General features: G+C 35.2%; 1 protein-coding gene across 2 annotated transcripts in view; it reads right to left on the bottom strand.

Annotated features, from left to right (window-relative positions):
- Positions 1-15659, bottom strand: part of LOC117379278 (protein unc-13 homolog B-like) — a 65927-nt gene that overhangs the window by 36987 nt on the left and 13281 nt on the right. For both annotated transcript variants that reach the window (XM_033975965.2, XM_055225671.1), the window contains exons 3-8: positions 8406-8505; positions 5268-5385; positions 4607-4730; positions 2443-2516; positions 2311-2362; positions 1181-1394 (exon numbers count right to left, since the gene is read on the bottom strand). In XM_033975965.2, coding sequence (XP_033831856.1) covers positions 1181-1394; positions 2311-2362; positions 2443-2516; positions 4607-4730; positions 5268-5385; positions 8406-8505 — 682 coding nt within the window. The remainder of the gene's footprint in view (positions 1-1180; positions 1395-2310; positions 2363-2442; positions 2517-4606; positions 4731-5267; positions 5386-8405; positions 8506-15659) is intronic.

Below are 15659 nucleotides of genomic sequence, written 5' to 3'. Positions count from 1 at the left end.
GCTAATTTCTTCCTCCTTTTCGGCAAGGTATTCAGAAACTGTTTCAACAAGACACTGAAGTTCATCCATGGGGTCTACAAATTCTTCAAGAGGTTCCTCCACTGGAGATAGCATTGCTTCAGGAGCCCACTCACCAAGCTTAGACTTTCTGCATTTCCTTTCTCGAAAACCTTGAGAATTATCTAAAACAATGTCATAAGAATATCTATCATTGTATTGTCTCATGTTCTCTGTGTATATGTCATCAAAATATTCCACATCTTCATCTGAATCTAGGTTGAGATCAACGTGGTTTTCCGAATCAAACTCAAACTGTGCCCTTCTCCTAGCATCTTCTTGTCTTTTGTATGTTACATAATTCTCTAAGGTATTATCTAGGTTATTTTTAGCCCACATCCTTGTCTTGTAAAGCAGTCCCTCACTATAGGGTGTGAGGGAAGTTGACAAACGTTCCTCCTCTTCATGCATTTCTGCTAACTGCTGCATGAACTGCTCGCCCCTCCTCTCTCGAGCCAATGTAGGGTTAGGTGAAAATAGTCCGTCTTTGAATTTGTCCCTCTCTGTATGAGAAAACCCTCCTGGATCTCTAATCTTTTTCCTTGTTCGTCGATCAATAGTGTCATAACCTTCGGGGTAGATGGCTTGGTGATTTCGTTGAGTACTTTGATGGATTGACTTGTGTGAAGGCACTGAGTATGGACCACCCATTCGCAGGATGACACTGTCTTCCTCGTCGTCAATGAAGTCACTGAGCTGTGGCTTTCCTTGTCTCTTGTATTTGTTTTCCCATTCTTCGAAACCCATGCCAGAGTCGACAGGTATAATTCTAACTCTTCCTTTGTGATTCATTGGACTAATATGACATGTGATAGTGTAGGACATGGAAGAGAGCAAGGAAAATATAGGAATGGAAAAAAGCACAAATAAAGAAAAAGCAAAGAAAAAGTTAAGTCAAACAGAATGCAAAGTATGTAATGGCATAGCAATGCAAGAATCATGCAAAGATAGTAATATAATAAAATAAAAGAAATGTCTGTAAAATGTAATTACTAAACAGTAAGCATTTGGTCACATATTTACTGTCAATAATGCCAGTTATGTTATATTTGAGATCATTTATGAACAAATGTGACATACATAAATTAAAAGTTCTTTATAACCTGTTATAGATTTTGTGTACCTGCTTCCTCTGTGTTCCCTGTAGTCCAACTCAAAGCTGTGAATGGAGTCGGTGCAGGAGTCATGGTGATGCGGAGGGCGCAACCCCATGGGATACTGGTGCATGGAGGAGTTGGGCTGAGCGGTCGTGTGGTAACGAGGCGGCAGGCTGTTACTGGTCTCACTGCGGTAGTCACTGTCACGGTCATCTACTGCACTGTCGTGGTCATCCAAAGCTAAAAGAAAGCAACATGTGGATAGTTATTTGTAAGATATATTATTGGTATGAGATATGCAGATGCTTTTTTAAACCTAAGTAAACAATTAAGACACAGCAAATTACCTTAACAAAGTTTAACAAACAAATGTTAAACTCAAGAAGCCATGCTTTGGGCCCATGCATCTTTAGACAACCCTTGAGTCTAAATGTTTATATCGTCAAAGCAATGGACATAAAATTGTACATCATAGTTCTAATTAAGATCATTTTGGGCAAGTAAAAACATGTTAATGTTTGTTAGAACAGCATGTCAACTTTAAAATAGTAAATGTCTTTTTTATATCAAATAACAAAAATGGTTTATACCAAAGCTAAGCGCTTTCTCTTAAATTAGTACTAGTAGGCATGAACACTTTCACATGCACTTCATGATTTGGTATTCAAAACAGCCTTTTATGAATTGGATGTAAGGTTAAAGACAAGGGAAGCACTTAAAAAAAAAAAAACATCAGGGGAAAAATGCAAGAAGTTTTGGAAAAATAGGGAATAGGACATGCTGAAGGATTGACCAGGGACAAATTTGAATTCATGTGGTGTCATATTTTTACATACTGAGTGGGTCAGTCCATCCGAAATAGTTGCCTGGTGGAAGTGCAGATAATAAAAGTGAAAAGTACAAAATTAATGTTACTGTGTTGGATGTGTTGTTAAAAAAATATATAATTTAAAATGAGCCAATCAGATAATATCAGAGCTGAAACTATTACACAGAACTTACAGTAACATTTTAAAAAGCCAGTATATTATGTTTTCAATCTCTGATGGACTGTGCAGCCTTATTCAAAAAGAAAGGAAACCTTAAAGATCCAAAACCCATAGATAGGAAAATGGCTCCATCTACAGGCATATGTTATTATTACAGTCAAACTCACAACACTGAGATGCAGCAAAAGGGAGGGAGTGCCGATCATCCTGAAGAGGGTACTGTAAAATAAGATAATAAATTGTTGTTTTATTTGTGACAACATTTTGCCATAAACCTTTTGGTCATAAATATACTTTACCTCATCATGAATAGTCATTGTATTGATCTGTTCAAGCTTTCCTGTCCAGTATTGAGCCTCATCATCTGGAATATCTATCACAGAAAAGTAAACATTAATAAAACTATGTGAAATGTATATTTTAGACATTACAATCTGCTATCTAGCACACCGGATTGTGGATTTTCTTTTTTAATAGGGTGCCTTCATGTTCTAGAGTTTGACGATGTTGTAATTTCAGAAGGAGGACAAGGGGCCTATATAACTCTATAGAGATCCACCATTTTTTGTTGATAAGTCCAGTAATTTTAGAGATATTAACCAAAAAAAAGATCACCAAATGAGCCTTTTTGACAGTTAAACAGCAATATCCACCATATAATTCTGACCTGTCCTCGAGCTCCATTTTAAACTATGGGAGTGATGTCAGTGAATGTGATCCATATTGTTTGTACATAATCTTATATCCAAAGATGGTGACAGTACTTCATGGATTCAATCTTAGAGATCATTATTATACCCTTAAAATAAGCACCTAAAAGGCAATTTCCCCAACATGTTTTCCCTTTTCCAGCACCTACTACTTAACATTAAATTACCGTTGTATGAGGTCAGGTGCTGTCTCCAGTCCAGGCCTTTGCCACAGATGTGTATTAAAGGGTGGATAGAGTGGACAAAAGGGTGTTCTTCAAAGACCAACCACCCCATGGCTTTAATGAAGAGCTCTGGTGGCAAAGACCATGTGGATAGGGGGACCTCCTGGTACCATGAAAGGCCAGGCCCTCACATACACAGGACACACATGCAATGCTCACTTTGATCTCTTTAGATTGCACTAAAGTTATAAAGAGGTGTGAGGAGATTTTTTTTTTATTATTGAAAATGATAAATGTTATGGCTTTAAGTCTTGTTAGTAATTTGGGTAGTATTAGTGGAATAGTTTTTTGTTTTTTTTTATATTGTACCAATGGACAGTGCAGACCATCAACAAAGCTTTAACAATAGGGGTGGGATGAGACACAATTCCCACATGACGAGTCCAAACCAGTTCACTCTTTTCGACTAACATTTTCTTTTTATTCTTATTTAATACTTTCATTATAGCATTGTGTTTTGTAAATACAGCTTCTCCAGGAAGTATATCACACGGTACCTAACCCTTTTTTGTAAAATTTGAAATTAAACACATTAAAAGATAAATCTCACAGGGACATTTTCCTCATCTGTGACTATCTTGTGGCAGTTTAGTTTCACAAGATCTTGTCCCATCTTTATTTCACATAGAACACCATGGAATGACAATCAGCTAAAACTACAATCAAATCTACAACAAAATAACCAAGAAAGACACACAAGAAACCAAGAAAGACACACAAGATGTCTAGCAAACTATAACCATATTTGTTTTACATTGTAGTCAGAAGTTAAACTAAAATCTAAAGTGGACATTACAAAAATCTAATTCTAAAAATGATTGGTGAATTATTATGTTTTAAAAAAAATGGCTAAACATTTTATCTATGGTGTACAAACCATAAAACTTCCCTTACTGTTTGTGACAAAGTACGTTATTTTAAATTGTGGATTTCTTGAAAAAATTATACTTCACTACAAAAACAGCAAATGTCTTTCCCTTTTGGCCAAAAATAGTAAGGTAGACTATTCTATGGGCTCCACTTGACTAATGATTTTTCTTTCCTATGACACAAAAACCTGTTTTCCCAGAACTTAGTAAAGGTACAGCTGTATACATTTAAAAACATCCCCAATGCCTCTTAACTGTATTAGGTAAGGTCTATATTCGCTCATAATCATATTTAAGGTCCTTAAGTTAATTACAGAGCAACTCCCACACAGTAAAAACTAAAAAAGTGCATTAGAGGATGTATATCTGCTACATATCGGCAACACAGAGAAAGGTTTTGAGTCCATTTGGAATGTAATTTTGAACTTAAATTGTATAAGGAGTTTATGTATATAGAAAAAATATATGCATTAGAGTGGAAGGCAACTATTTACCTTACTAATATCAGTGATGCACACATTTGCTATAGGATATGACAAATTGCCATATGTAATGATTTAAAATTAAGGGGTTGTTATTGGTTACTTTGTTTTATAATTAATTATTAACATAACCAAGAGGAGAAAAGCAAACACTGACAGTGAATGATTGGTTACTTACCAAAAGGCAGCTCAAAGCGTGTATCTAAAAGAACTCTATGGGGCGTTGGGTTCTTAGTTCCATAAATTTCATCTGCCTTCATGAGAACCTCTGAGTCCATGTAAATCCAGTCTCCTGAACCCTCCTTCAAAAAGTCAAGAAGAGGATTTATTTAGTTAAATAAATTAGTTTAAATAAATCAAATGGTAAGTCTTGCAATTATTGTGTAAATTTATATTTAAAAAAAACACAATACTATAAACATATTCAAGACTTTAATTCTGTTTGGTTGACTTGATGCCTGGACAGGACACTTTTTTATTTCAACCACAGGTAAGTAATGTTAATAGTAAAGACGGGAAATATATTGAAAAATGTTATTCTGAAGATAAGCAAAAATAGAATATTGCATTTATCCTCTCTAATTAAAATCTATGTTTATTCTCTTTAATTAAAATCTATTAAAATGCTATAAAAAGAGCTGACTGAAGGCAATACTTGAATTTCAACACATTTGCATGCACATTTTAGCGCATTTGTAATAATATCGTCTAAATAACAGGATAAAATAATAATAATAATAATTTTTTGTCAGTATCCCCCCCCATCCCTAGTTAATACCATAAATAAAAAGGAATCAAGTTTTACATAAACTATTGATTGAGTATGTTCATGATCCCACCTCCTCTGATTGCCGAACACTCTTGAGGGGAATCCAGGCAGTGCCCACCATGGTGTCCCAGATTAAGCCTTTGTTCCATACTTCCACAATGAGTCCCAGGTCCAAGCGGTTGATCTCACTGTACACAGGAGCAAAGCACATAGTCAAGGGCCATGAAATGTCAAAAGATTTGATACAACGACTCTTTCTGATAAACTGTGTGGAAATGTCAATAGACAATAAGGTAAATCAGCAATGACATGCACTGTTACCAGAATAATAAAACACACAATTTCAGATAGGGCATTTAAAGTGCATATGACAAGTTAGACTACTAATTTCACTAAGATATAGTTAACAACACATGACATATTTTAGATTTGACAAAAAACTTGCTTTGTTTAGTCTAGTTATTAAAGAAATATATAGTTTATAGTTTTACTTCCTCGTTAGACCAGAGCACCAGATAATTCCATAACTGTTACCTAGCAACCGTAATGGAAACAAGGGCCACAACTTGTCTAAATTGCACACTAGTTATGATTAGACTAATAAAAATAAAAGGCAACACCTTCATTTTGTTCCATCAGTGTTTAATCGGTCTGAAAATTGTTCCGGGATTTGAGATTTGAGAATTTTCATAGGTAGAGGTATTCTGTTTTAGAACGCAACACTTCCTCCATCAACTTTTTTCCACAAACTACCACTTGACTGATGTAAAAGTGTGATAAATATTTACCACACGTACTATGCCACCAAAGTATGTAACAATCAAAATAACATGGAAACCTGTCACATGCACTTTCATGTTTGAATAGACCAGAAATCTGTAATAATAAGCAAATAAGCCATCATCGCTCACTCCCCCCTGTTTAGTCATTCATCGTGGTATTCAGAAAGCTTAAAAACAGTGGGACGATAGCATTGAAATGGCATATTGAGCTGCCTGACAAGCGCATTTGCATGTTCTCGTCTGTGCCGACCACGACTGGCACTAACAAAAGGAGGATGAGAGGAAAGATAATCAAAGAGCATAGCTAATTGACACAAGGAGGAGGGGGGGGGGGTCCAGGTGCAAGCATAAAAGCTCTCAAAATTGTATGCATAAGAGAGTGTTAATAAATAAACAAAATTTGTTATGAGGATCAGAAAATGTTAGAAAACGCCATTGGGTTGCTCTTTGGCAACTCTTTTTGCAGTATGGCATTAAATGTATACATCTTTTAAGCTGCTTGACGAGCACATTTACAAGTTCTTGTCTGTGCCGACCACGACTGGTGCTAACAAAAGAAGGATGAGAGGAAAGATAAGAAAGATAAGTGCAGGCAGGAGAAGGGAGTCCAGTTGCCATACTGCCATACTTTAATTTATAATAATTTATCTACCCCAAATAGTCCATAGGGTGGCAGTGGCTTTGTCATTGGAGCTGGGACCAAACCTTTGAGTTAGTGGGTGAATGATGTTGCTGCTGTTGTTGTGCAATTCAATGTAGTGTTGTTGAGACACTTCACTCACCCTGCCTGTGTTTGGTATGTTGCTCAAATAAGCTAAATTAATTATGAGTGATACTAATTTTTGTTTTTTTGTTTTTTTATGCACATAACTTGAAGAGCATACTGTATTGTTCCAGTGTAAGGAAACATGCCAGATATTTATTTTGTGAACACAAGGGCTACTGTAGGTCATAACCAATGCCAAAACAAGAGAAAACAACAGCAGTCTCAACTCAGTAGAGCCTCCAAGACTTTACATCAACGTGTCGGCATAGCAACCAAGTGTCACATACAAAAGCAGTTAAATTAACAACAACACATAAACAGTTACAACAACAACAAAAGGTGTCGACTCTAAACTAAACACAAAATATCAGATCATTACAATATAAAGTAGTAAAGTAGAGTCAGAATTCCTTGTGTACAGTTGGGCAGCCTTTTCACTAACAGGTGGTGTGGGCCAGTAGCTGGAAATGCTGATGAATGATAGTGAATAGACATTGTGGACTCATCATTAATGGACAGTTGAATGATGGATGTGCGGAAAAACAAACAGTGTAGCAACCAGAGTTCACAAAAGACAAACAATGACACGCGTTCAACAACAGGAGGGCTCTCCCGTTGCCATGGCTACCTTTCACTAGGAAAGTGAAACGAGGAAATTAAAACAATGGATTATGGTTTGGGGCTGAACCACAGCTGGACAGCACATTTACAAATCAAAAATACAGTTTAAATATTCAAAGGGGTAGTTCTCAAAAGGTGAACTGGTGCAAAAAAAAAAAAAAAAAAAAAGCTGCAAGCACACTTGCACACGCTTTTGGATGTAACTATTAAAAAAGTATATTAAAATTATACAGAATAGGAAAATTCATAAAATACTGCATCAATACGTATCTGGAATTGTTTAGGCAAGGACATAAAGCCTTCTATTATAATATTCAGATGAAGCAATTAATACAGAAAAATGGACTGATTATGAAAATCAGTGATAGAAATAGCTGTATTGAATTAAATTAAAGGTGCAGTGCAACACTTTTCTAGTGGAAAGCGTCACCTTCTTGTCTCTACGGAGATGTAATTGCTTTGGTCTCAAAATTCATTAATATGACATTAAACTTCTGTGTCTCATGGAGTCAAGGAGGTGACAAGTTTCATCTCAGCCAGCAGACACTAAGAATGCATTTTTTCAAGACATTCATGGGTTTCAGACAAACAATTCCTTCCATATTTGAAGGATATTGTGAGGATTTTTCACCATTTAAAAGCTATAAGATTTTGAAACCTATGAATTGTTTCAGCTATAAAACCATGTGTAATTAAATAAAAGCAAGATTGATAACTTTGGAACATTCTAGGTAAAAAAAATTACATCTCCATGGAGACAAGCAGGTGTTGGACCTCCTCAAGAAAAGTGACATAGCCTATTGAACTCCATAGTATAAAAAATATTATTGTGAGAATTCTAGTTATACATACATTCTGTTTTTAAAAAAGTTATAAAAGCAATACATTCTCCATACACCCACGGTTTGATGACTGTATTTTAATTACAGTGTATTAACTAAAGTTATGCATTTTTACTTTTTGGAAAATCAATATTGATATTTCTTATTTCAGTTTATAGTAATGAAGCATGATTTTGTGTTAACATAAGTGTACTCACAACATAAAATCCTGTTCCCAACAGGGCTGGTCCCCCCGCACCGTGATGGTTGTGCTTTTGACATTTTGCACCTTGAGCGTCACATAGGTGTTGAACTTATCTGAAAAACACAAACAGAGAAAGAAACCATTAGAAAAGTCTATGCAACATTTCAATTCGCTAAAGGGCATATGACAGTTTTCTTTATGTTTTTCTATTTATTACTTGGTTTGGTGGGATAGTGCCTGTGGTAAATATTTCTCATAAGTTGACATCAGTTAAGTGGCAGTTTTTGGAGAAAAAGGCTAACAAAAAATATACCAAACTATAGGAAGTAGCAGTGAGTTTTAAAACAAAATACCCATGTCATGTACACTGTCTCTGCGTTTTGGATGGAGTTTTCAATTCACTCATAAGTTTTAACATTTATTTAGCATCATAAAGGTGACATATCTGCTGCCTGTGTCCAAGCGGGAAGTAAAATTATAAACTTTACCAAAAATAATAATAAAAAAACAAACTAGGAAACATTAAAAAAAAAAAAACAAACTTAAATATAATGATGTTAACAATGTTTATGCCATATGCACTTAAATAAATACAACTTGCTCTTTCACATCAGCAGTGACTAGTGAAAGTGAAAAGAGCTTAGCCGCCCTCCCCCTCCACAAGCCAAGACCGACCAAGCCAAGCCGGTAAACGGAGCCTGTTAATCCCCTAGTGTGAGCCAAACCAAAGCTACAGATAAATGTACACAATCCTACAAGTCCTCATCTGTCCCCGGTGGAAATTTTCTTCAAAGCCAAATCGCCGCTGGTCAGTGATGTAATGAGTCTGGCTCACTTTTGACAGGTCACTACAGCAGAAAAGGTCGCCGTCGTGTCTCATCCTGTCAGAAGAATCTTTATTTTACAGGACTTCAATGAAAGTTCAAAGGTGTATAATGAATATGGCAGTTCTTCTTGGAAAGTAGGATGGTAACATAGCATCTGCAGTCTAGAATTTAGTACCAGTACTGTAGAGGCCTTTAGTCATTTCGTACATTAATCAGTCCATGGTGTATTAGTCAATTCGTCATTTTATTTATGGTAATGGTAAATGGCGCTTTTCCACATTCAAGGCACTCAAAGCGCTTTATAATGAAGGAACCACTCAACTCATTCATCTGTGGGAGCTGGAATTGCAACTCTAACTGTGGGTCAGTGGATCTGACTGCTCTACCAATGATGTTTATGTCGAGATATTTATATGGGAGAACAGCAGAAAAGAGAAGTTAGTGAGTGGATGAGTGTAACCTTCAGATTTTGTATTTTTGGGTATTTAAATGTGAAAGGTAGATTTTTTGTGAAATACAGTCCTACAGTCCTGTGCACAGTGTTCAACTGATCTAATTTCAATCAAATCAAGATACAACCATTAGAAATTGCCATTGATCAGCATAGGCATTATTAAACAGGTATACACAGAAAAAGCATGTGGTTTAGAGCAGAGTTCAGAATTTGGAGGAACAAATTGGACTATGTTTATCCTTAATTCTGGCACTGATTCTGTTAAGTTCATGAAGTTAAGATTGAAATCAATTTTAGTTCTTTTTAGGAAAAGAACTGTGCATTCATTTTTTGTTTTGTTTTTTTGTCAACAGTCGCATGCTTTAGTGATGCATCTATAGAACCCACCTCTTCTCCCTGGCATTTAATTCTAGCTAGACAGGATATCGTTTTTTTTTTTATTGTTTATGTGTCATATTTTCTGTATATCTCTTTTGTTGACTTTTGTGTGAACCTCTTTAGACAGCTTAAATTGTATTTTAAATGTGGTTTATAAATAATGAATTAAATAATGAATTTAACTGAATTGAACACAATGGCTATTGATGTTTATGCAGAAGAATGTACTGAACCAATTAATTTATGCATGAAAAGACAATTCACTGCTGCACATAGTGTTTGGTGTTTTGTTTTTTTTGCAGGGCTGTTGCATAGTAATACTTAAAGATCATATATCCGATATGGATATTTTCATGGGCAATGCCAATACCAAACCACAGCAACCAATGGCCAATAAGATCTACTGATATTTTTGGGCTGTGTAGGGCAGATTTATGCCAAATTATGAAGTTAAAATTTACAACAAATTCACCCACAACCTTTTAACCACAAAGCTATAAGAGAGCTGTGTAATCGTGTTTTGTACAGTTATAACTTAACATTAAAGTGTTAAAAATAAAGCTTTGTGTGTATTTTTAGGCAGCAGTTTGATAAAAACTAAATAGTGGCATATGTTGGAGATTTAAGGCCGATAGTCAATATGCTAAAAAGTCCAAATATCAGCCCGATATAGCAGAAATCTCTAGAATTACTAATTAATTACTATAATTCCCAAGCTTCTGGATGTATTTGTGTAAAACAAATAATCTGTACTGGTATCAATTTGAATCAGAAAGATGACAACCCATGTATCATTAAAAAATTACAAATGTATTTGCATTTTCGAGGCTCAGATTTTCTATTCAACTTTGATTTGCAGTGGTGGGAAAACGTGTATTGTCTTTATTATTGTCTTTGTAGTAGGTGAACATGTGGGCTGTAGAAGGTTGAACAATTTCCGTATGGGAATTGTGACTCAGTTCATATGCTGACTCACTTTTTACAAAAGTACAGTTTTCATTGCTATTGTCTAAAAGTCGTGACAGGCTTAGTTGGATTCTGTAGAAATTTCAGAACAAAAAGTTGCATCTTTTGGAGAATAATATGCAACAGGGTTTAGGGAAAGCAATTTTCTAACAATAGTCTTAAAAGGGATTTGACGATATGTATTATTATTATTATTATTATTATTATTATTATTATTTATTTATTTATTTTTGAGCCAATACCAATATTTAATTTCTATATTTCTTTCCTGCTGCTGCAACTGATAACTGATATTTGCAGATACCAATATTTGGCACTTAAAGAAGAATGAGAATGACAAATGGACACACTTTGAATGGGGTAGTGCAATAAATAAATTAATAAATCTTTATAACAAATAACGTTATTGGACAATACTGATATTTATTGATTTGTATCAAAATCAGCTGATACCAATACTGGAAGCAATATATTACCCATCCTTAATTCTTAAATTTAAATTATTGCATAACATACCTTCCACTCAAAATAGCTGTACATTTACAAGGGAGAAACCCTTTATACTTTTTTTGCATTGTACAACTAATGTCATCTGATGCATTTATATTGACTTGCATTGATGTCAGCATTGATTAGTGTCAAGTCAATGCACAAAGCCTCTATAGCTGTCACGTTTAATTGTTGTTCTAATTAGTCATTTCTTTCTCCTGTACAATCCATTTAGTGCTTTGACACCTGTGGTCCCCAACAGCTGGCAGTGTGGGGAGGGGGCAAGAAAAGGCCACACAACCACCGCTTTATGTTACTTGCATTGCAGCCTTTACAATTTTCCAATTGTGTCCATTCAAATTCCGATTTCAATTCAATTGCGATTAATTTTGCAGCCCTGTGTTTTACCATGAGCTGTCTTTTGAGTTGATAGTTATCAGTGTGTGTTAAAGAACTGTTACCTATTCATAAAGAGCCAGGCCACTTCTTTCTCCCCTATTCATGGGAGAAAGAAGTGGCCTGGATTATTAAAGTTGTGTGTATAGTTTGTGTATACACAGAGTACTTCAGTTTGTGTATGTGACTGTCTGACCTACATTTTAGACCACATAGACAAAAGAAAGAGAACTGTTTATTTCAACACGAGAAACTGAAAACATAATCAATGCGATGGCAATCTTTGTAGGGAAAGACACAATGACTCTAGTGTTCATCCTTTCCTGTATGTTGTGACAAAGTGTTGTTTCGCAATAAAAAAGTAGTACTTGAGATCATTTCTATACACTGGGTATATTTAAATGGCCAGTAAAAATCAGATAACAAATTATTGGGTTATCTGATTATTCTAGATTTCATTGTTGGTGTGTGTTTACATGCACAAAAGACCCATGTCAGTTAATCAATAAATATTAGAGTATGTATTGTGCTTGGAAGACGCAGTACAATGAATTTTAAAATAACTCTTTCAATCATTTTCTCTTTCAGTTTTGTCTTTTCCAGATTAGCTTGCCCTTTGTCGCATAATTTTCCTGGTCAAAACCAGTCAAAATCAGAACGAAATCTGTTTACTCACTAGTGATACTAGGGGAGGTTTTTTTTCCTGTGAATGTGACTTTTTTAGCATTGATACTTCAAATGAGTATTTAGTTTGATGCTCATTTTAGTATAGACAATTGCATATCAGATGATTGTTAACATCCAAATTATCTGATAACTCCAGAAATCAGATAATGATCAGATTTTCGATGTGCATGTAAACATAGCCAAGTGGAATTAGGTGAAGTACTACAAAAAACACATTGAAAATATATTATGTCTATGTAAGAAATATTAGAACCAGTGTTGCTAAATAGAATGATGAAAACAAAAAAGACTGAAATCAATACAAGGTCAAAGGTTCAAGGACCACACACTGGTCACTGGTTTCAGTGTATGGGAAACAAAGACAGGACATCAGCTGCCCTTTTTGGACAGTCACATGACCGCACTAAACAAAGATTTCCCAGGTTACCATGGCAAGATATTAAAACATTTACACTCCACAGCGTGCAGATAAGTAAACACAACACTCTTTTTACAAGCACACAGTTGGCAGTTGACACGGGTGGATTGTGCACTGTAAACAATATCGGAAATCCAATTAGTCCCTAAAAAAAACCAAAAACCAAAAAAAACGGCCCTATCAAAGAACCTTGAGGAACACCAGCAGCCTCTAATAAGTGCAATAAGTGACGGGGCACAGAGCTAATTAGCGTCTCAAGAGTTAGCGTCAACAAAAAGCAGGGTCATTGCAAAGCAGCCCAGGGGATGCACAAGTCATGCCTTAATTAGATCTCTGCCTTGCACCATGTTAGGGCCTCTGTACTGCCCATGAATAGACAGGAGCAGTATGGATTAGTTAACAGCCACTTAGTGTCGGCTGTGGCTGATGGCATTATGTTCAATACAGTTTGCAAGGAAAAGGCGGCACATGATTCAAATACATGATCTATGGGTCAGAACAGGTGTAATAATATAGCAAATGAAATGTCAATAATGATTCTGGAGACCAGTAGAGCCACTGATGGAAGTATCAGCACTGAAAGAACGCGATCAATGGTCAAACTAGTATCAGACCATATCACATTGTATTGTCAAGAGAGTATCAAGCCTTTGTTTAGTTTAGATGATGACAATACAACAATTACGAAGTGTTTTATTGTTGAGAATAAAATGTACACATTTCAATGACAGATGTGAACTGTACAGTGCAATATAACTGTATTGAGTAGAGATATCAACACTACTTGGTTACTTGTTACTTTGATTATTTATTATTCATAGTCAATCATATAATAATAATAATAATAATAATAATAATAATAATAATAATAATAATAATAATAATAGGCACTGATTATTTAGAAGCAAAATTAAGTCATTTGATTTCAGTCGATAGTCCAAAAGAAGGAAACCTAAATGTAAATGTAAAGACTGTTTTTGTCACATTCAGTTAATCTAAGCATTATTTTATAAAGATTATTACATACTTGAGCAATGGTAACATATTACAGGAATGAAAGACAAATCCAAATGACACTGTGGTTTGGTTATGATGTCAATTATCATGAAATAACAATGATTCTTCTCACAAAGATAATTAGATCAACTAAGCATGGACCGGTACCTAGTACTCAAAGTACCTGCTAGAATCAACTCACCCCAACAAATATCTTCATCTATTATTGATAGTTTTAGACTTTTTCAATAAATTAGCAAGAAAACGCAGTCACGCGAAAAGGTTGACATTTACGATTCCATCAATGTTGCATGCTACAAGAAACTCAGCTACTTCGGGAATATTTTTATACAATTTCCTTGGAAGACATGCTGAGAATCCACCTACTTATAGTGCACCAAATGTAGGAAAATTTGACTTGAACATCTTGGGAGTAACAAATTGTGATAGAGCAGAGTTTAAGTCCATAAACCTTATCTTGAACCAGTTTCCTGTGGAATTCTCTGAACTGTAGCAGCTGGACACTATCCCGCACTTGATCACATGATGCGGGCCGTATCTGTCCTTAAACAGCATGACTTAAGGCTAGCACAGCGTGACCTACAATATTAAGCTGGGGTGTGGTCACTGTAAATGCAAACATCACAGACCAGCCTTTTGTCAACGTTCTAGCTTCTTCAGATGACGGATCACTGTTGAAAGCCAACAGAAAATAGATTGCAAAAAATCAATTAGAGCTGCACCACAAATTCCAAATAAACGTAACTATAACCAACATTAACGTCATCCTATAATAAAGCCATTGAATCTGTAGAAATTGACCAGGAACATTTGGTATAGTCAACACCATATGACGTCAGGAATTACATACATTTTAGTGATATGGCAAAATAATAAATACGTTTTTTATCACTTTGTTGTTGTATGGGGTAGACACATTTTTTTCTTGAAACAGATAAATATAGCTTTCAAAGTTAATATTATGTCTTCGAAAGTCTTAACGCTGCTCCAAACCACATGCTTTTACTGGCAGAGGATTGACGGAGGGAGCTAGTACTCAGTTACATTTACTTGAGTAACTTTTTTTTTTTTTTTTTTTTAAATTGTACTTTTCTGGTACTTCTAGGTGCATACCTTTATTCCTACTCGAGTAATATTTTTTAATGAACAGTACTCTTACTTAAGTAAATATTTTGGTTACTCTTCCCACTGTAAGACTACACACGGTTTATATTTTGTCCTTCCAGTTACACTGACTTCAAATTATGAATGAATTAGGTTATGTCCAGACAGTTACTATTTAAGTTACTGTTACTTAAGTAGTACTTTTCCTTATACTTTTTTTCTCTTACTTGGGTAATTTCTTTGACCATTACTTCTACTTGAGTAATAGCATTTTGATGTAACGTTACTCTTACTTGAGTACAATTTTTGACTACTCTACACAGCTCTGGCTGCAGACCTCTCAATTCAAATGATCCAAGCTAATGAGACATTGACAATGTGAAACTGTTAAATGAGGCTTCAGTAAAAAAGGGTTACTGATCGCACAGCCCTATTTGACATGAACTGGAGAGAACCCAAATTATCTAAGCTAGCATGCTACAAAATACTACACATGACAAATAGGCAGCTATAGTCGAGTTTATTATAACC

Source organism: Periophthalmus magnuspinnatus, chromosome 12, assembly GCF_009829125.3.
Source record: "Periophthalmus magnuspinnatus isolate fPerMag1 chromosome 12, fPerMag1.2.pri, whole genome shotgun sequence".
In the NCBI taxonomy this organism is placed as follows: domain Eukaryota; kingdom Metazoa; phylum Chordata; class Actinopteri; order Gobiiformes; family Gobiidae; genus Periophthalmus; species Periophthalmus magnuspinnatus.
This window is presented reverse-complemented; position numbering and strand designations above follow the sequence as displayed.